General features: G+C 36.5%; 1 protein-coding gene across 1 annotated transcript in view; it reads right to left on the reverse strand.

Moving 5' to 3' along the window:
- Nucleotides 1-889: 889 nt before the first annotated feature.
- Nucleotides 890-21,482, reverse strand: part of LOC135684429 (dynein axonemal heavy chain 2) — a 63,997-nt gene continuing 43,404 nt past the window's right edge. The window contains exons 63-95 of the mRNA XM_065199991.2: nt 21,191-21,340; nt 20,641-20,808; nt 20,218-20,381; nt 19,874-20,013; nt 19,282-19,411; nt 18,959-19,098; nt 18,616-18,703; nt 17,842-17,964; nt 17,042-17,300; nt 16,533-16,819; nt 15,867-16,031; nt 14,954-15,446; nt 14,587-14,736; nt 13,994-14,126; nt 13,391-13,535; nt 12,845-13,044; nt 12,262-12,388; nt 11,798-11,883; nt 11,492-11,592; nt 11,092-11,206; nt 10,834-10,924; nt 10,324-10,449; nt 9,713-9,904; nt 8,903-9,094; nt 8,264-8,335; nt 7,424-7,536; nt 7,176-7,233; nt 6,715-6,806; nt 5,889-5,964; nt 5,488-5,604; nt 5,047-5,196; nt 4,316-4,492; nt 890-3,928 (exon numbers count right to left, since the gene is read on the reverse strand). Of these exons, the coding sequence (XP_065056063.2) occupies nt 3,560-3,928; nt 4,316-4,492; nt 5,047-5,196; nt 5,488-5,604; nt 5,889-5,964; nt 6,715-6,806; nt 7,176-7,233; nt 7,424-7,536; nt 8,264-8,335; nt 8,903-9,094; nt 9,713-9,904; nt 10,324-10,449; nt 10,834-10,924; nt 11,092-11,206; nt 11,492-11,592; nt 11,798-11,883; nt 12,262-12,388; nt 12,845-13,044; nt 13,391-13,535; nt 13,994-14,126; nt 14,587-14,736; nt 14,954-15,446; nt 15,867-16,031; nt 16,533-16,819; nt 17,042-17,300; nt 17,842-17,964; nt 18,616-18,703; nt 18,959-19,098; nt 19,282-19,411; nt 19,874-20,013; nt 20,218-20,381; nt 20,641-20,808; nt 21,191-21,340 (5,189 nt within the window). The 3' untranslated portion in view covers nt 890-3,559. The remainder of the gene's footprint in view (nt 3,929-4,315; nt 4,493-5,046; nt 5,197-5,487; nt 5,605-5,888; nt 5,965-6,714; nt 6,807-7,175; nt 7,234-7,423; nt 7,537-8,263; nt 8,336-8,902; nt 9,095-9,712; nt 9,905-10,323; nt 10,450-10,833; nt 10,925-11,091; nt 11,207-11,491; nt 11,593-11,797; nt 11,884-12,261; nt 12,389-12,844; nt 13,045-13,390; nt 13,536-13,993; nt 14,127-14,586; nt 14,737-14,953; nt 15,447-15,866; nt 16,032-16,532; nt 16,820-17,041; nt 17,301-17,841; nt 17,965-18,615; nt 18,704-18,958; nt 19,099-19,281; nt 19,412-19,873; nt 20,014-20,217; nt 20,382-20,640; nt 20,809-21,190; nt 21,341-21,482) is intronic.

Consider the following 21,482-nt stretch of genomic DNA (forward strand, 5'->3'; position numbering starts at 1 on the left):
TCAGATTAGACTATACATCATTCGATGCACAAGAATGTGGCGATTCCAACCATATCAAAATAATTGGCAAATATCGTAAAATAACACTTTCCAGGCAAATTTGTTGCCTAAATTAGTGTACCACCTTCAAAAGCTATTTTGTACCCTTGCATTTGAGGTAACAAAACCTGACTTATATCAGCGGAAAGCGCAGATCCTATATTTTTCAAATTCATCCTCCCCTTGAAACTATACCCTGTCAAAAATTGGCAAACAATTTTCTTCCCTCTTATAGCAGTACTTGGCTATAAAAGACGGACCAGAGCAAGTACAAAAATTTTGAGATACAATTTGCTTACCTGACATCTGTCCTTACCATGTACAAATTTTTGAGCCATTCGATTGGTTCCTTGGGTACAAAATAGCTTTTTCGTACCTGTATGTAGAGGAATTGTAAGTCTGGAGAAAACGGGATTTTACTGATTGCAGTTGCAAAGGAGGTACACTCGTAAACCACAGTGTAATCTGGGTCAAGTCGTTTGGAGCTTTAAGATCAATAAGCCTGTTTAAATAAACACGGCCGTACATACATGGATGTGCCATGCGATATTGTAAATGAGGTATGCGACCTTAACCGCAAAGCAACGATAGTTGGGTTGATGTCAAGATATTTTCATTATGGAAACCTACGTTTACATGGGATTTTTTCCATTTTCCAAATTTCTGTTAGTTTCAAATTTGGTATGGTATCACTGTGTGCTTTGAAGTTCGGCTACTTGAATGTGAAATAACCGAAAAATGAATGTTTTCATTCAGAAAACGTTTACCTTAACCTTAAAGGAAGTATGGCTGGGGCCTGAAATATCATCCTTGATAAACCCAATAAGGATGCAAAAACTTCATTGCGACTTGAAATGAGAAAGCCGGAAATTTCTAGCAGAATTTTAAAAAGTAGAGTAAAAATTGGATGGTATGCTTTTATTCATATTTGATATCATAAAAGGTTATAAATGTACTATAATTAATACTATAGGTTGTTCTCTAATTCGTAAGTTGAGAAGTGCGGAAATATTATAACATGATAAACTAAACTTACAGTCTGCAAGACTCCTTCCATGAACTTCTTTGCAACTATTACATTAAACGAAACACTTTGACATTTGGACTTCTTACAAAATATGAACATTCATCTATCCGTTGAGTTCTTCTTTGACTTTGGCCAAGAATCGCAGCAAACAATATAATTTCGACTTCAATTGAGGGAAGGGATTTTCCTTTGCCTTCCATACAGCATTGTGCCCGTGAACGAATCAGGCTCCACACTAAATCTAGGAAGAGGACTGGCATTTTTCTCGGCAGAATTGAAAATTTTCTGTCTGCGCTCCTCAAAGTTGCTTCAGGCTTGCATCTGTCAAATGAATACATTAGTCAATGTTGCGTTACGTTTTGGCGCGCAGTGAACAAAAAACATGATGGCCCCCGCATGCCTTCTCACTTCGCTGATGAATCAAAAAAGAATGATGATTTTTTTAATGGGACTCATTTAAAACAAAGTTGTTTCGAGAATATGACGGTTTATGTGCATGGCAGATTTTGAAGTCTAGGAGCTATTTCGCATGTAAAATGTTTAATGGCGACAGTAGAATGTTTTACAAGATAACTTATTTCAAATAAAATCTTCATGATATCATGATATCGAATACCAATTTTTAGTAAGAAATAAAGGAAAGGGTATCAAAAGACTTCAAAGAGCTGATACGGCTGTTGTAGAGGATTGTTTCTGAGGGGTGTCTCTAGGCTAGTTCCTGAAATTACCACTACAGTCAACTTCATAAAGAATATGCAACGTTACATATGACTTACTTTGCTTGATAGTAATCCGATAAATCGCAAAAAATTGAATCGTCAACATGGCAATTATTTCGCCCGATTCTGTAATCCGATCACAACTAGGTCTGTTGTGCTGCTCCTTGCAAACAATGTGTCTGTAACAAGCGAGTTGATTGTTGCTTGTGACTTTTCTCAATTTACTGTAGCAAGATTCTTTTCCTTGATGTCTGTCCTGTGTGGATGTTTTGCTGCTTATTTCCAAGGCCTGTATATCTCTCAGGATAACTTTAAAATTTTTTGGCCTGGCCATACTTCTTCCGTAGTTCCGAAGTTAGTCATAGGCATTCTTTCTATTATCGCTGGTATCAAAAAGCTTCCACAATTTTCTGCCAATAGTCCTAGCGACTCCAAGTCTCCAACAGGAACATTTATTTTGTCGCAAAGGGCTCTCAGATCTGAAACTTGTCATTGATGATAACGGAAACATTATAAACAAATTTGATCTTTCTGAAACTTCTGAAACTTTGTTCTGAATAAGCGGTTCTGTGAAAAAGAGTTTCGATACAGTGTTGTGTTTTTTTCTCAACATTTTCTTCAAAACATTCTATGGTAAATAGGTTCTAGAGTTTTCTCTAATCCAAAATTTATTTCGTTTTCTGAGAGCTTGAGATATGGTCAACATAAACTGAAACCTTTCAGGGATATTTGAAATCAAACAGAGATTGATGTTCATAATATCTTCGAAATCTGAAAGGTACTGTGCTATTGAAAGAAACTGTTTTTGAAAACTTCATGACAAGTGATCATGCTATCTTTCAGTCTCTGACGAACGAGCAAAGTTGACATGACCTGCAAAAACTTACTGTATTCAAGACTGGATCAACAAGTCACACTTACACACAAATAACTAATTAATGTATGAAGCTCTGCTGAAGCCCCGTATGCTGAGGTGAATAGCTGCTACTGATTTGCTTGTGTTAATTTATGTTCCATTGGAGTCTGTCAAGCAGCCTGCTACCGTGGCCTTGCCTTTATTTACTAAAACTAATTAATCTTTTCTATAGTAAGACCTAAAACCGAACTGACAGATCTATAGACACAGTATCTGCCCGCTGATACAAGGATTTTTCTACTGCTTTAGGCTAGCAAAGGGCTACAGACAGATTCTGTTTCTCTGTAGAAACCTAGGACTGACAACTAAGAAGAAAGTAATGTAGAATTTGGTGATAGGATCATATAAACCGATTTAACCTTACATGAAGTACTTACAATGGCCAAAAGGAAGATATAACTGGTTTTATTTACAAAAACTGTCGAAAAATGATTTTTGACACATAGCTATGAGAACTAGCACAAAAATACTGTTGGCAAATTTATCAATTTGGAATATATTAGAGGTCTAATATTTTGGAGCCTGTGATAGCAAATTCTCAGACTGATACAGTTTTAAATATCTACTGGCTTTATTAGATTTGAAGATAATTAAAAATAAACCTGGTGATTGCTATCTCTAACAATTTGATGAAAAACACTGAAGAAAATATTCCCTGTTAATGCATAAGCAAGATAGATAAAACTAGCTTGACTGAACAATATTTTTGTGCTAGTTTCAAGTGTGTCTCAGAAGGTGCACTAATTAAGGCAAGAATAAAACGTTACAAGAAAAAAATTGAATCTGCAGGCACTCCACAGATATAAAATCCAAAACCACATTTGAAAGTCAAAACAAAATGCCACGTCTGTTATAACCCTATTCATCAAGGCTGAGTAAAAGCGCAGTGCCCCTCTTTATCCAATGATCCGCATTAACGGCTCCTGCTTTCAAATCAACAGCAACAACAAATGACTCCCCGCCTCGGTTCGGGTAGTAATAGCAAGGGCAGTTGTACATTCCTTTACCAGTCTTCTTCTTGTTTTCTACTGGCTTGAAATGGATAGTCGGTATTTGACAGACTAGCTGCATGGGCTCTGCATCAATGAGGCAAGCGTTTCTTTTATCCCAGCCAGCTCCCTCTAGATACAAGCCTTTGACCCAGACTCCATCTGTCGGTTGCTGGGTGATGTTCCCATCGTCAACGGTAGAAACAATGAATTCCCAAGACAAGCTATCCACAGATACCTTTGAAGCATTAGAGGTAGCGTAAAATTTCTGAATTTCATCAAGTAGGATGAATCGTTTGCAATAATAAAAAACAAATGTGTAAAAAGGAAGATTTTCGAATTGTGTAATGAAAATACAGATCAGTTTCGACCATCTAAAATATAATCAATTATGAAAATCTTGCAACCTCGCCCTCTCTATGCCAAGAAGCGAGGAAATAGTTAGAAAACAGAGTTAGTTTTAGAAACAGCCAGATTCAGTAGGCGTTGTCCAAACTTACAATATTTGCTATAAGGAAGGCAATAAAACTGGTCAAAATCATAGAAATGGAAACAGCTAATACTTCCTAGACCATAGAATATTTCAAGCCTGTTAAAATCATTCTTTGAATAAAATAGTCCTTACGTTGTTTTGGCGAGCACAAGTCTGCAAAACTGCAGTTAAAAATCCAGTTGGGAACGTAAAACCAGACAACCAAAATATGAGAGGAGGGTGCGCTGTCGTGGCCCATTTTGAGAACTGTTGAACACGCGAAACCAAGTCTCGTGCCCATGACGCCAAAGGCTTCATGGATGGATAGGTCTGAGGAAACGAGAAAAAGAAATTCAACATTTACTTAAAGCAAGCTACAAGCATCAACAATGAACTATGCATCACTCATGATAGAGATTATAGGAGAAAATTTAGGGAGCAAGGCCGTTGAAGCTTGCTATGTCACTTGGGTGCAATAAGGTCACTTTTAAACTGCGTATGGTAACATAAGGTGACGAGTTCGCTGTTATGGTTTCCATCTCTTTATGGATGGTTCGCCGCGCCAATTGTGGTGGAATGCAAAAAATTTATGGTAACCAGAAAGCGGACAGTGATACAAAATTAAACAAAATGAAAAAATATTTTCCCATTAATTATTTCATTAGTGTGATCATCAAAAGACTGTACGATAAGCTTATAAGGTGCATTAATCAAGTTTCTGCCAAAAAGTGTCGGTTAATTCAAGCTGAGTTGGCCGGTTCGTCAAATTCATCTGAAAACTGTATTGCTTGTGTCCTGGATTTTTATTTGCAACCTAGAAGCGTTCACTGAAGCATGACTGCAAGCAAACTAAAAAGTAATGGTTAAATACTCAATATGACAACCTTTTCCCAGAGAGGTGGAACGCGTCCGTCGAAAATACAGTTGAAAGTGTTCTCCAAATCTGATGACATCACAACCAATCCCTTGATGCCTTTCTCCAAATCTTCAAGCGATTTCTTGATTGTGCTCAGAAGATTGTTATACCTTGTTATCTACGTGTAAGATTTAAAGTATTACGATGACTTGGCAAGAATAAAGCAATCTTTTGGGGACAAAAACAACTTAAGTTTACTATGTAGAGGAAATTGTCGAAGGAAAAAGCGCATACCTTCCAACGTGAAAAAACGTCATTATTCAGGAATGAAAATAGAAAACTTTATACCTCCGGAATTGAATCTCAATAATCAAATAAGTAATCAAAATAATAGAAGAACTAAAGAATTATAACAGATAAGATGCACAGTGAAGTATGTAATCATGTATATATCAATGCCATTGTGTACCTCTTGCAAAAGTACGACATTGAGTGGGGAAGGATCCTCAGACAAGATTTTCGCGGTCAACTCGTAGTCAATTAGATCTGGCACTTTTTTTCCAACATCAGCTGCCAGCTCCAAGACCTGAATAGAAAAGGACCAGAAGTGAATGAAAACAAAATTCTCACTTTAAAAACAGTAGAAATAAACAAGAGATTATGGCTTGTTGCAATTTTTTCAGAAGAACTGATAAAGCTCTTTGCATTTATCACCCATGTTAAGATAAAGCACATGTATCCAGTGAAAATAGTGAAAGATCCTTACTTTGATATAAATAACATATCATTGACACCACTTTAAGTCTCAACCTATAACCAACATCACAGAATTTCCTTTAAATACTCGACTTCGAAGATAACGACACAAACCTTGTCTTCCTTACTACCACCTTGCACACCTGTGGCTATTTTTGGTTGCAATGACAGTAATGTCTCAAGGAGATTTCTGCAATCAAAGTAATATTAGATAAACCTCCTATCGGTTGGAAATTATAAGAATAGTCATGAAATGTCCAAATCAAATACAAAGTGGATATGATGTTAAATCTGTAATGTCCCTGGATATTTATCAAGAATTGCTCCCTGCCTTAGCGACCCCAGTATATTTTTGGATATGCTATCCGAATACGTTTAAAATATCCTGATTTCAAAATCAAATCAAAAGGCCTTTCCTTTTCTAAGAGCATCCTTCCTCAATTGCTTTTCCGGGAATTTTCTTAGATTCATTGTTGACATTTTGATTGACCTCACAGGTTATAAATCACGTTTTTGTTCTGAAACTCAGACTCCAGACCAGAATCTCTACCTTCTAACAATGACATCTAGACCATTTTTAATTAATTTCCCTGACCTACAATTGCAAAAAATTGCAAAAACCCTAACTTGAACGAACTGGTTTTGAATAACAAATTTTATTTCTTCGATGTTTAAACATAATCAAAACGGGTTCAAATAGACAAAGACGTATAACTCTTCGTATGTTCTCAGAAAAAATGGCCTAAATGACACTAATGAACTAAATTTATTTGTTGTATACTTCGGTTGTTTAAGTAAATAATCGGTCAAATTCGTTAGCTTTTTAGCAAGAAGCATGAAAAGATTCTCTCCTGTAATTAGGAACGGAACAGAAAAGGCCTCACTTGTAAATAGCATTTATTAAATTTACTGAAAAATAAAAAATTGTTGTATGGATTACCGGGTCTCTCTTATCTGACTGGCAATATCTGCATTTGGATGTTGCCCAAATGTCTCTGGGGTGTCAACATTAGGCAACATACTGATGAATTCCTGAAAAAATCAATAAGTGTTAAAATTAACACTATATAATAGATGAAATTAAAAGATATCAAATTTCAGCCAAATTTCACATTTCTCTAGCACACTACTACTCTTAAAGAAGTTTTTTACGTAAAGCGCATGCTTTGCAAAAGAATCCTCTTGACAGCAATGCAATGTGTTAAGTCAGTGCAATAGCATACCAAGCAGTGTTTGAAAGAGTGCGAGTTAATAGGCCTAGTTTCGTAGAAACTGTTCAGATGATCATACAGCGACTTTAGAAAAGACAGATGTTGATGTAAACCAGAATTTAATTTTTTAAGAAATAACAGAACAACAAGAATTATAGGCATGGTTGATAGAAAATAGAATAAATATTACTCTGTAGCTTTGGAGTGGACCATCTTTTGGGATATAATATTGTGGCGAGCCAGATAATCTAAGAAAAAAATCAAATTAATTAGCAAAATTGAAAAACTTTGAAACTTTGGAAATAGTGGCAATAAAAGACATACATCTATTAAGCATATAAGTTTTTTCCTTTTTTACTTTGAATAAAAAGCCTTTTTAAACATAAAAAAATTATATCTATATATAAGGCAATTATCTAAATTGCAAAAATTGCTCACTTGTAGAACTGTGTGTTGATACAGCCATCGTGGAAGGAATCATTTATATAAGTAAGTAGGAGACGTCTGTCGTAATCATCAGTAACGTGTCCACCATAATTAACCCCCGCAATCTGCAAAGACGATCAATGCAATCGTTAGGAGATGATACTATCAATCTGACGAAATAATTGCCTATTCAGGGTGTGTGGTGGACTAAGCAATATAATATCATGTGAATGCCTACTTTAAAAGAAACCGTTCTAGCATTCTCATCATCACGAAATGAACTTATCAAGCAAAGATCGTTTTTTGTAAAATCCAAACGTAAGGGAAAGCATGCAAGTGTAGCTAAGTTCCATTTTGCTGTTGTGTTACCACAATCCTTGCCAAAACTTCATGAAAACAGCAATAGGGCGCTCTTTTTACGTCAAACCTCTAACACAGCACAAGCCCCCTCTCACCCCTTTGTCGATTAGCAAATTTTTGTTTTTATTTGATTGCAGGAAAACTTGGCACATCAAGAAGCATGTTTATAAAGCCTCAACATAAAAATATTAAACCTTGTTTTGTAGGAAGGGGGGTTGCCTGAAAATTATGGAGAAGTTTGCAAGTGTTTTGGCAAGGATTACAGCTAAATTCCTCGTTACATGGCATCTCCTCCGTGTTTCTAACACGACCCATTTTCTATTTCTTAGACAGGAAGAAATTTGTCGTATAATTGGCCAAACTGGAAGTTAAACAAAAGACCCCTTGGACAAAACAGCTCTTATCCTTACCAGTGTCACTATCAGGCAGCTACATCTACTCTACTTCAGCAAATATTATTCCTTTTATAACTTATCCTGTTGGCTTACGTACCAGGTATTTCAGCGCATCCCATGGTGTTTCGTCGTACTCATCCAAATAGATGCTGAGCAGATTCTCTGATACCTAAGCAATGAAAAGACTTAATGTAGAAAAACAGATATATAATCTTTGAAGAAAAATTGCCAATGAATATTCAAAGTAGTTTTTTGACAAGAAGTATCACAATGGGTTGGAAGCGACTAAAACTGCCAATTAATGCATCAGAGATGGTCGCAAATTCATCTAGAACAAATTTTTTCTTTAAGACTTATATTAAAATTATAAAAAGGCAAAAAAAACAAAAGAACTTCCTCCTCTCAAACAAGTTGATTTACTCGAATGCAGAACACATCCGATAAGGTTTGCTCAAACGTGATATAATTACAATTGTTTCACAGATACTTGGATCACCCAACCGTTACTGCCTTTCACCCTCATTTTAATGAAATAATGTCAGTGTCAAAAAGAGCTAACGTATTTCAACGTAATCGTGTATTGGAAACTGTACACTCTCGTCTTAAATCATAATTTGGAATGAAGTCGCAACCTAAAACCATCTAAAACGTCTTTATTTTATCAGCTTTTGGAAGTTTCTGCAAAAACAGGCAATTGTTAAGCTGGGTGCAATGAGAAATCAAGAGTGCTAAATACCTCAAAATCAGAATCATTAAAACTGTACATGATATTCCAACCAAGGTTTAAGAATTTCTTCCGTTCCAATAAAACGCTGTGGAAGAAGCAAAGTGCAAACAGCAGTTTCTTGTACTTGTCTTGCCTGTGGCATCTTGCGAACTGATTATCAGTGACAAGCTGGTACATACGCTTCATATTTGCTTTAAGTCCCTGGAAGAAATGGCAACGTGTAATTTTATTTGGATGGAAAAGCTGAGGCAAAATAGCTGTTATAGGCTCAGAAAAATTGTCTAGGAGTGCTCTTTAGCTTCTCTTTAAATGGAACGGTGCTTTGGATGAAAAAAGGCCAGTCTAGAGAGCCAAAAATATAAGTTCCGTATGGGAACGGCACATGTGTCTTTTTCCAAGAAAATTCGTATTTCACATATTGATCAAGCAGCATTCTTAAATATTGCTTTTCCAAGGCAACAGTCTTTATACATTCATTTGACGTTTCGCGGAAATGTTTTTCCTTATTCCAGCAAAGAGGGTATTCGAAAAACGAATGCAGCACAATTCTCCTTGGTAGACTCTTAGGAACGTAGGGTACCCTTTTGGCTTAATGAATAAGTAGGATCCGGCTCTTAAATGCAAGGATTTTTAGAACATCATGATTCATGACGAAAGATCAAGAGCACTTTTTGTAAAACATCATTTGAAAAAATTCAAAAGAATCAAAAAGTGGGAAAGTGGGTAAGTGGAAAGCAAAGGGGAGTGATTCCCCAGCTCTATAATTGAATTCATATTCAATTTCAACACAGCATTTCAAAACGAGGAAAGACTTGCTACCTTTGGAGGTTCGGTGGTCATTTTGATGCCCGATTGCAGAATTGATATAGGAAAATCAGGGTGTGGGCTGCTACTAAGCCAAAGGCGGAAATCATCATGTGGTTTTTCTACTTGCAGTTGCTCGACTAGCTTGTCTAGTTGCGGCATCCAGCTTAGTGACAAATGACAGTTTGCCAAAAAGACCCAGTTTCCCTGAAAAATAAAGATGAATTAGATAATCTTTTATGGTGAAATAAATGGGTGTAATCTTCGAAAGTTTGGTCTACGATCTATAGTAATACAAAAATCATAGCAAATACCCAAGAACGTGATTAAAAAATCATAGAAAGACTAATTTAACATATTAAAGTATTTATAACTTGAAGGGGCAGGGCTTTTGAAAGATCACTCAACATGGTCGGTCAGGTCACAAAGTGTTATGGCAAAAAGGGCACCGAGACCGTATGATTGCAACCTAAAAGTGTACTTGCAAAAATTGGGGAACCATGGTGCTCCTTGTGTCTCCTTGCTCATACGTCTCTGATTCAACAGTATGAAGAGTTTTATGCATATCAATTGGCTAAGAAAGCCTGCCATAGAAATTCGGCTTGAGAATGTAAGACAGTTGATACCTCATGAACCCCTTCTTTGATCATTCTCGTTGCGATCGGAGCCTGGCCTTGGCCTAAAGACAATGCATGGAACTTGTTGCTCATATTTGATGTCTCAGCCAGCTGAAGCAATGCACTCGTCGGATCCTGTAAAAAGAAAGGCAGTTGTCTCTTATTCTTGAATTAATTTATAATCCTGAAGACAAAGAATAGAGTTGCTTTGTTAGAAAAGAAGTAAACGAAGTAACACGAGAGCCAAAAATTGGTACATTATGCATAGATGTCTCATTTGTGAAATTATTAGGACAGATTAATCATACCAAACGAGAAGATGAAAAGTGTTTCAAAAAATTGAACAAAAATTTAGGAATGTTTAGAAATAGTCGAAATTATTCGAGTCAATCGAATGCAATGTTTTCATTGAGCAAAGTGTAGAAAGACTGCTACCTTCAACCTGCTACTTTCATGTCTATATAGTGAACATATATATTCTGAAAACAAAGCAAGTTTAAAAAAGATGATCAAACTTACCACACCAGGGGACAAGACAAAAATGAGAGGCGTTCTCGTAGTAGAATCCTCAAGCACTGCCTTCATATCTAAGACTGGCGGCTCAACAAATCTGCATAAAGACGAGATTTGATCAGCTAATACCAGTACAGGTAGTTGTCAAGATAAAATTTTTGAGGATAAACATTCGAAGTAAGTCAATTTGAAGACTCTAAGATTGAGGCTTTTGATTGAGAGTCTACAGATTATTGCCTTTATAATTTTAAGATATAAACTCACCTGGATCCAAGATTGTTCACAATGAATGAGGTAGCACAGAACGATACACGATCAGGTCGCAAGGAACGGACGATCAGCATTCTTTGCAACTCATTGCACGCGTTCTCCCATTCTCCTGCAAAATAATTTTATTCACTAATATCTGAGGAAATACAACATAATATTTAACCTTAAGTTAGGAATACAATACAATTCATCCGCAGAATTTCGGAGATAATTACGAACATATAAATGACAGAAAATTGACATGAACACTGAACGACCACCGAAAGAGGCAAGGTCAAAGAAATAACGGTGGTATTACAAAACCAATCGTTAACATTAAATCAACGGGTCTCTTCTAGCCAGTCAATTGAAAATATAACCACGACGAAAATGATTTTGCAATGAACTTGCAAACCTGGCAACTGTGCAGTTTCTGGTGTTGCATTGGTAAACCAAATGTTCCAATCACGCGGATATTGCTCAAATGAAGCAACGACTCCTCTAAAGTTTGCAAGCCTAGAGTAATAAAATAAAAGGCATCTCAGAGCGAAATTCAGAGTAAGTAAGAAGACGAGCGACTGCCTCTTAAAGCATTAAAAAAGTGACAAACAGTGCTAAGCATCGGTTAATACTTTCTCAAAATTCAATCTTTACATTCCAATGATGACAACATGAATCGTGAACAGAACTAAAAAATAACATATTTACAAGCTGGACGTACTTATCAAGTTCGGTCACATTGTCCCATGCCGTGTCAGAGAGCCAGGTTGAGCAGGGATTATCCATTTGTTCCTCTCTATCCAAAACCTGTCAAAGTTCATATTCAAAAATATAATTATATTTCTAGCCTACTTTTCATCGTAAGAGGCCGATAGATTAGACAATTGTCCTATGAATCAATAAAGAGGTTTAACAATTGTGTTAATACGTTCCTTTTTCTTACTGACCAAGTTCATGATAAATGATAAGACATACCCATAGAAAATTCAAAATTCATTTCAGGATATCGTTTTCTGCAAATGACAGTACTAATTGAAGCAAATCTGCGAATTACACGCATATAAATCTGCGAATTACACGCAAATTACATGCAAATAAAACTCCTAGGCCCTGGGCAATTAAACGGCTAAGACACTTTGAAAAATAATGAAAGAAAGATCCATTGTGACTGAAAACTAGGCCTACCACTCCTCCTCTTAAGAAGAAATTGTATTCATCCATGTTAAGTTTTCCAGCCGCCTCCAGTATTTTGGCACACATTTGGAACGAAAACAGCAACTTGTGTCTTTCAAACAGTCCACGGCAAGTATACCTTAAAAATAAACCAATGAAAATTATTCTTCTACTGGTCTGTCATGTAGCGCTCGATGCCCTTATGGGCAGGGCTGTACACATATGCCTGATGATTGCGTCAAGCGTGAAACTCAAAGTTGCAACTTAGATCCGTCCTGTATAGACAAGTGGTAGACAGCGTACGTTTAAAGTAACAAAAACTGGATTGGCTTTATACTGTCTTTTTTACAACCCTTCTTTGACATGCTGTAGTGCGAGAGTTTTCTAGCTCATTTGCTTCTTGAATCAGAAATGGTTTGCAGTTAGAGTGGGTGAATTTGATATATGAGCATTTAACGTCCAACAAGATGATAAGAAAAGCCAAGTCAGTCACCAAATGGGTAATTAGAAACTCTTTGTTCTAAGAACCCTAGTTTCTTCAGCAATAAGATACCTTGTGTTGCCAAGCATAGATGCCTATGTATATACCACTTACCTATATACAGCATATGTGTGGTGCTCATTTAGATTTTGTATCCTTTCTTCCAACTTTGAGCTGCGTTTGCTTTTATCAATAGAATTATTGAACAAGTCAATGTACGAGTCAAGTGAGAACTGGTACATTGGGTCAATTCTGCCGAGATCATTCAGAACGAAAAACAATATAGACGCCCGTTGTGCACATGGTCTGTAGCCCTGTGTGGAAAAACGCAAGTCAATCAAGTGATATTTGTCCAACACAAAGAGTGCAAAAGAGCGATATAATTTTAGAATAAACAGAGCACAAAATTGCTTTCAACTGATAGGATATTCATATTGCTGTTTACAACAGGGAATAATATACAGAAACTAGTATTATTTTTTATTAGAACATAAAAGTATTTAGGCAAATCGATACAAAACTCCTTATATCTTAGTGCAATAATGGAGTAGATATTAACAAAAGCCAAGTAAATCAGTCGTGATTACCCAACACTAATTGATGGAAAAAAACAGCATTAGAATGAAGAAAAGACCGGTACTGAATGAATAATAAACGCACCTCCCTAGCGGCATCAATTTTTATTTCAGTCTGCTCGCTGTCTGCTAGTTGAACTGATACTTCCGTTGAAGTTGTTTTTGATGAATGCAATGTGTCCACCAGCTGCTCATCGTCTAGCAATGAACCTTGAGCTGTGCTTAACAGTCTGAAAGTATGAATAGTTTTTTAGCGGTACAGAACTTGAAAATGGCTTTGAAAAAACCAAACATTTTGTAACATATTGGCTAAAAGGTTTTTCGTCTGACTCTCCTCAGAGCATAAAACGTTAGAATAAGGGTCCCGAAAGAACACGATGAAAAGTAAACTTTCAAGAAAGTAAACAATTTTTCATTGGTTATCTCCGATTAGAAGAAAGGTAACTGTGGAGTGGTCTCTAAGGCTGAAACTTTTAAAAAGTGATTGACAAAAATTCTTCGTTTTGAAAGTAAATGTCATGACATTGCATTTATGATTTAAACTACAACAAGATTGCTCTGTACTTAATGATGCCATGGTCATCACGCGCACACTCCCTCTCATTGATTAAGCCAATAATATTTTATTTGTCTAGTAGGTAGAAACGAGAAGCGGGGCTCTTCATGCTTCGGATATAAAATTACTCACTTGAGAATTTCGTCTTCCAACTCTTCGAGCTTTCGCTTTCCTTTAGCAATATTTATCACCAAACTGTCTTTCTGCTCTTCCAGTTCAGGTTTTTCCTTTCTGACTACGATACCAAGTAGTTGCGCTTCTAGGCCTACATTAAAAATATGTCAATAGATAAGAGGAATGAAATGGCGATAGATATGAACAGAGAAATTTTCTGAAAATAAAGCCAAAGCCAAGTAAGTGGTCTCTTGGCGAAAACTAAAACGGAAGTTGAAACCAAAAATTAATTATATCTCTTTTAAGAAACGCTGGTACAACTGCATTGACTTTTACTGTTAGAGTTAAGATAACGTAAGAAAAAAGAAGGAATAAATGAATCAATGAAAAAGATAGACAAATGAACGACTAAATGAATTAACAGATGAATGAAAAACATGAATGTAGGAATGAATGAATGAATGAATGAATGTATGAATGTATAGATGAATGAATGAAACATTAATTGATAAAGTGGAGGATAGTTCAATAAGATATTTAGAAGGAAAATATTCTTAAACAAAGATATTCAGTGAGTTAAATATGCATCTTGGTTATTGTGATATACCTACCTTGCTCTTTCACTGAAAAATTAACAATCGTCGTTTTCGTTGATATTTCTGGAGTGTAGTGTGGATTAGACAACTTTGTGCAAATGTAGAACTTGAATTTTGGGTTATACTCTACTTCTTTGTCCCCAAGTTTGATGGTGTACCTCCCTCCTAAAAAGAATATCGGAAAAATAATCAAAGCGGACTTTAACTAATGATTGGAATGGCCCTTAAATTTTTAAATTAGATTCAATTCGACGATGTAAAAATAGGGAAAAATGAGATTTCAGGTATACCACAAATCATATTTTTCTAACATATACGATCAGGTATTTCTAACATATACGATCAGGTCTCAAGTTAGAAAATGACTTTTGACAATTCTTACCTCTTTTGACTACAGATTTGTTTAGAATCGGGGCCAAAGATGGATCAAGTTCTTCTTGCACATTTTGCAGCAAAACAGGATTGCCAAACTGGACTGCATTTTCCAATGTTCTCAAATAATCTGCCTGCTGTAAATCAATCACCTTGAGACCTTGCTTGTTTTCCATGTTCTTTATCCATTTAATTGCCTGTCCTTGGGGATCGACCATAAGTGGCCACCTATTCCCTCGGGTCACAATGACACCGTTTTCGGTGGAGAACGAGTCAGAAGGCAATCCCTGGATGTTCCATTCTCGAACGGCGGTCGGCTTGGCAAGGAAACTGGCGAATGAAAATTCTGGATTGCAGGGCACATGGAGAAGACGAACTTGTGCGAGCCAGGTCTTTTGCACCAACTCGTCTCGGTAATGTGACAAAAAGGGGCCAGCATATGATAAAAATGCAGCGGCTACAAGGCAGTCGCCAGTAAGATACCCAATGTTCTGTTCCAAAACCTTTCAAAACAAAAAGCAAAAATTACACAATATTCTGAACAGTAAATTCCAATTTCGTTTAGTTAAGAATTTACGATACAGAATGCTTAAATAGTTATGGAAGAATTTTCCGAACATTCTATTTCTGTTTAGCAAGAACAAAATTCACTGGTTCTCACTGAAACCTGTGCAGACAGGGCTCCGTAGCCACAGCATTTGAGCAAAACCTAACTTTTCATCGAATGGTGCTACCATATACCGTTCACACTTGAGCAAGACAAGTACTTTAACACGAGCCTACCTCCAAGTGCAAAGCAGAGATGCTTTTTACATACAAAACAGTTCGTAATGTGACTTTCATTCAGTTTAGAAGTTATGACTTGACAAAAGAAAACATGATTTGGCTAAGCAGTATTTGACGAGATTAGGACGATAGCACACCTCAACACTGGCCTCCCATCGATCTTTTTCTCCTCCCAAACCAGAAACGATCTTTCCTGCTCTCTCTAGTTTCAGCTGTAGCAGTTTTGCTTTATTGCCAAGCTCTTCTTTCTGCGCAACTTTTTCTTCATAATTACCCTTCAGAGTTTCAATTTTGTCATTGACCTGATTAATTTGAATAAAAAGGATTAAATATAGAGTCCGTAGTGGAGAAGACAAGAATGAATAAATATCTTATCACTGTAAACCTTATGACAAACTAAAATTCCCTGCCGATTACCCTTGGTGTTATCTTAAGCAGTTTTGATAAATTTAGGGACGATTACGAAGAACTTAAAAGATTTGATAAAGATTTGTCTTAGCTACAGATCCATGACGTAAATAGCAAAATATTACCTGCAAGTCAAATGCTGAAATAAATGGATTTTATTGGAGGCGGATAAAATTCAAGTAGAAACTGTTGTCTTAGCTTCTTTCTTCAAAGTTTTATATTTTTTTGTATAAGAGTGGACGTCAACACCTTCTCATAATCTACATTCAAGTTAGCTAAAATTCAAAGATCAGCACAGAAAGCAGAAGCATCAACCGACAAATGATATGATTAAAAAACTTTGCAAAGCACCTAAGAAGACAGGATACCTCCTAGATAAAAACAAGTTGACAAACCTCTTTGAGCTTTGCTTTGGCTTCTGCTAAAGATCTTTGCTTCTCTTCTAGCTCTGATTGGGCTTTTGCCAATCGCTGCTTCTTTGGTTCAACCACCCTATATATTCTTCCATAAACCTCCATTGCACGTACCCACATACAGAGCGACTTAGAGGCTAGTGACACCCTGCCGACAATATCTGGATGGAAGTCAGGCTGCGAGCAATATTTTCCAATCTGCTTCAAAACTTTGTCACTCATTTTTTCTTTGTCATAGTTTATAAGTTGCTTGATAAAGTTTGGCTCACCTGTAGGGAACGAAACGAGAACCTTCAAGAAAGAATGAGCTGTGAACGATTTGAGGCCTGGCACACAGTAACGACTGTCATGAATTGAAAAAACAATTTTTAGAGAGGGATTTTATCTATCAAGTTTTTTGAGGAAAACAAAGGATCAGAAAATTCGTGAAATGTTACTTATAGATATATTCAAATACTGCTAAAACGTTAGCTATAAAATTGAAAACGAACCAAGAACTCTCTTTGCTTCTGCCCAGGTAGGTTCATTGCCTTTAAGTACCATCACAGCTTCCATGACCTTCTCAACGAGTGGTGGCGGTCGTCCATATGCCTTGATTTCTGTTATATCTTTCTTATTCAAAGATTCCAGTGCTTTAACAGCCTCCGCTAGGGCAGGCAAGGCCTCGTCAAGATCTTCCTGTGCATTCTTTGCTATCGCTTTGCACTTGGCTTCTTCTTCACCAATTCGCTCACTTCTTGTTGCAATTATCTAGAAAAAATTATTATCAACTATTTTGAAATTAGGTTTCCCATAAAAGCTCTCTATTTTAACTACCGTAAATCCTCGAATTAGCCCCCTGGGGCTTATTTATTCTTGATGTTTTTGGATGAGGGCTTATTCGAGGGGGGGGGGGTGGGTTCGAGGGGGGGTTCGAGGGGGGGGGGCAATTCGAGGATTTACGGTATATTATATAAATTCTTCTGAGTATAAGGTTTAATTCTCGTTGAGTAAAGAAGATTTTTATCAAGCCATGACCTATGCTATGTTATTAAATAGAGATATCATATTTAAGCCATTGTTAGCAGCCTTTTTCCTAAAACATCCTAAGAAAAGTTTCCTGAAAGCAACAATTCGAGACATCATTCTACAAAAATCCCTCATGAAATGTTTTCTGAACATGAGCAAATTCTTTATGAAGCGACGCTACAATTACTTGTTTCATAAAAACGAACAGATCTCAATACTCGATAAGACATAAATTAATTTATTAGTTTATGTTAATGAACAGGAAGGCAATGCTACAACGTACCTTCTGTTGCTCGTCAGCTTCTCTCTTCTGTTGCACAATATCTACCAAGAAGTCTTCACACTGCTTCTGAAACTGAGCTACTTTCACCTTGGCATCTTCAAGCTCTACTGACATGATCTCCACCTGAAACAGAAACAGATCAATTTAAGGATGTTACACAATCATACGCGCTTTAGCAATGAAAATTAAGACAGAAATCAATGATACAGTATAGATTTTAAATAGGGAAAAGTAGGGAAAGAAAAATTGATGAATCTATAATGAATCAAGGCCAAGAATCAAGCAAAATCTCTAGTCTTTGCCTATATAATACGAATGAATGATGTGAAATATAAAGATTATACCTGAAGGAAAAGGGTAAATTTCATTTATCATCATCAGGTACCATCTTCTATCAGAAGGTTGGCTACCATGACCCTCCAACTATCCCAAAATCTGAGTTTTGGTTTGTTATCAGGGTCATAAATTTCATTTAAATATTCCAAAAAGAGAAAAAAGGAGGCTTTCGACCTGTTTCATCGACTGAACTTGAAAAGACACAGTCAGTTAATTTTCTACACCAACACTAATCTTATTGTAACAAGTTGCGACGTGCTTTGTTCGAAATACCTTCCGTAATGATAGATGATGTAGCAAATAAGGGAAACTTAGTTTGTAAGCATTCCAGGCCATAGGGCTAACTATAAAAAGCAAATCGAGTGAAAAATTTTCAATTGTTACATAAAGAAAGCAAGGCACTAACTGCTACAGGGGAAAATATCCATAAATTCAGACCTTTTTTCGTGTGTCGTCTATCTTCTCCAAACCGTTTTTCAGTTTATTGGCTGCATCTCCAAGCTCCTTTTGCTTCTCCGCAAGCAAGCTGTAAATCGAGAAAATGTCAGTAAGCATTACAATGGGCACCTTGTAAGAACGTTATAAGCTAAGCTCTTTTGATAGAATAATCGAAGGAAGCAAGAAGGAGGAAGCAGAACAGACTTTTGCTAGAGATAAGGTGAAGAATAGAGAAAGGAAGCTCTGCAACAAAGTAAAAGAAGAATTGAATCAAAAATAGATAAAAAATCTTAAATAGAAAGAACAGCGATATAACGAAGAAAGCTAAATGAAAAACTCTAACTTTTTATATCCGGATACGAGCTCCAAATAATTCGTTGGTGTGATATACGTGTGTCTCTTCAGTTCGAAAAGCATCTTCTTTGACATCGTTACAACAGATTGGTGAATTATTGCGAAAATCTTTGCCACGTTTCCCTTCTCCTACAATATTATGACGTCAATGGTTTAATAAATTGAGAGTGAATAGAGATGCAATAATTACTTTCGAAACAGCGCGAAGCAGAAACATAGCATTTAATACTAAAAGATTCTCTTTCGCCATCACTTAGAATTCAAAGCGGCGGACAATGTCCAAAAGGTACACATAATTTCCACAGTACAGACCTCCTCATCCTTTAGCGCAATTTTATCAAGATATCTCTCTGCCACTTCTAAAAGTGCATCGGCGGGCCATTCACTGAACCAATCAATTGTAGTGCAGTTGACAAGTGCGGGGTATTGCCTGAGTCTATTTCTGTAATAAGGAGACGGAAAAACGTAGAATACAACTAATACATCTACAAACATTTCTGATAGCTAGAGAATTAATTAACCCACGAAAGACAAATTTTCCTGCATTATTCACTTTAGTTTTCTACTCGCACCTAGCAAAAATGAGCAGATAGTTAGTAAATAAATTTACAGACGGGCGAAAGACGAATAAGGGTTTTGTTTTTTAATTGAAAAATAACATATCAATTTCCTCTTGAAGGGGCAAAGATACAAAACAACATCAGGAAAAAATTTCTTTCTGCAAAATCATTCCTGTTCAGCACAACAATACAGGAAAACTGTGCTTAAGAAGCTATTGTTTATTTTTTAGTTTCATGATAAAATACTTCCTCAGATGCAGTATGGAGGTTGTGTGTAAAGAGTTTGGACTCGATAGCAAAGTTCAAAAGAAGTCTGAAGAAGATCTCAACAACAACAAAGTTACCTGAAGGGGTCACCAACTGGACTCATGCAAAGAATCACATGTAGGTTGCTTCTGACTCTCTCGATAAGGAACTTGAAAATATTCTCTGGTGTATCCGGTATATTGTGGTTTTTGGCTTCAGGAGCAAGGGCTGTCCTAACCTGTGGAAAGACATAGGTAAGGTGTTAGGCACAAGAACTAGAGCCTCTCTGTTTACCTATTGTTTTTATGTGAAGAGATGACACTGCGCTATTGTTCTTGCTTCAAAGAAATTCGTACTTACGAAAAATCTTGGAATACAGTGGAAAGCTTAGTTGGATAAATTATAAACAAGTAAAATCACAGAAAATGATATTCATTTCTACCTCTTCAAAGTCTTCAGGCTTCTTGTACAAATTTGGAACTTCACCACTGCTTAAAATGTTGTTGATATCTTCAAGGAACGATTCATCCAGAATTTGAGTATCGGAGAACAAGAACACGCTCGGCTTGTTTTCAACTCCAGCTTGATAGTAGAGCCTTCGCAGATCTAAATAGATTAAGGAGATATAAATCTTGAATCAGAATAATTTCAATCAAAGCACACTAAGAACGAAGCAAATCAAACAAAAGGTAGTGATGCCAAGCCAGGTACAAATATATGTTCCACCTCAGGTTAATTGTGCAATTAGGAATTAATAAAACTATATAATTTGAGAAGATCAGCAGATAGCAGGCCCACAATTAACCAGCCTTTATCACCACTTAGCTACGAAAGAAACTCCAATGTCTTAAACAGGAAGATTCACCTTCATGGAACTCATTTGTCCTGTAATGCCGCGTCACCTCGATCTGGAAAACCTTGTACTCTAGGATATACGAGGCCAGCCGAGCGAGACTCTGTCTGCCGCTTCCACCGACACCAATCAAGAGCATATTGCCTCTGGGTTGACCAACCACGCGAATTATTCTAGTCACTAGAAAGATAATAGAAGACGTGGAAATCGGTTTAAGGATGTGAGCCTGGATTTCTAAAGACCTTACTTGCAGAAATATACAAGCACGGGTTTTATCGAAATCTACTAGATTTTACCAATATTAAAAAATATTCATTCAAGCTGTAAGTTGATAGGTAGATAAAAAGAGATGCAAAAGTCTTACAGGCGCCTCTAAACACATCAATATTCGTTGTCAAAACAGAAATGAGGACCTGAAGGGGAACGACTAAAGGGTCTCTATGAGAGAATTTCTGTCATTTTAATCAGCCCGCCAGCCGACACAAGCCATCTAGCAGAGTGAAATCAAACAAAACAATAAAAATACAAGAAAAAGTTGATGCCAATGTCACGATAATCTCACCATGTTCGATGGCGTCTTTGAACAGAACCAAGTCCATAGAAATAATGCCAGGCTCCATATTATAATCTTCTAGTTGATTCTCCATAAGCGTTTTCAAGGCTTTGAAGTCTAAAAGGTCTTCATACACACCGTCCTCTTTCATGAAATCACCTTAGGAATGGACAGAGAAGGCATAGTCTTGTATAACAACCATTAATGCTTTTAAAAAAAACTGTGCAATATTCTGAGGACATTAGTTCAAAAGATATACACTGCAGTGATAAAAAATTACTGTTGCTCAAATTTTATACTA

This window comes from Rhopilema esculentum, unplaced genomic scaffold (assembly GCF_057945365.1).
Source record: "Rhopilema esculentum isolate cy_ngs unplaced genomic scaffold, ASM5794536v1 HiC_scaffold_37, whole genome shotgun sequence".
Classification (NCBI taxonomy): domain Eukaryota; kingdom Metazoa; phylum Cnidaria; class Scyphozoa; order Rhizostomeae; family Rhizostomatidae; genus Rhopilema; species Rhopilema esculentum.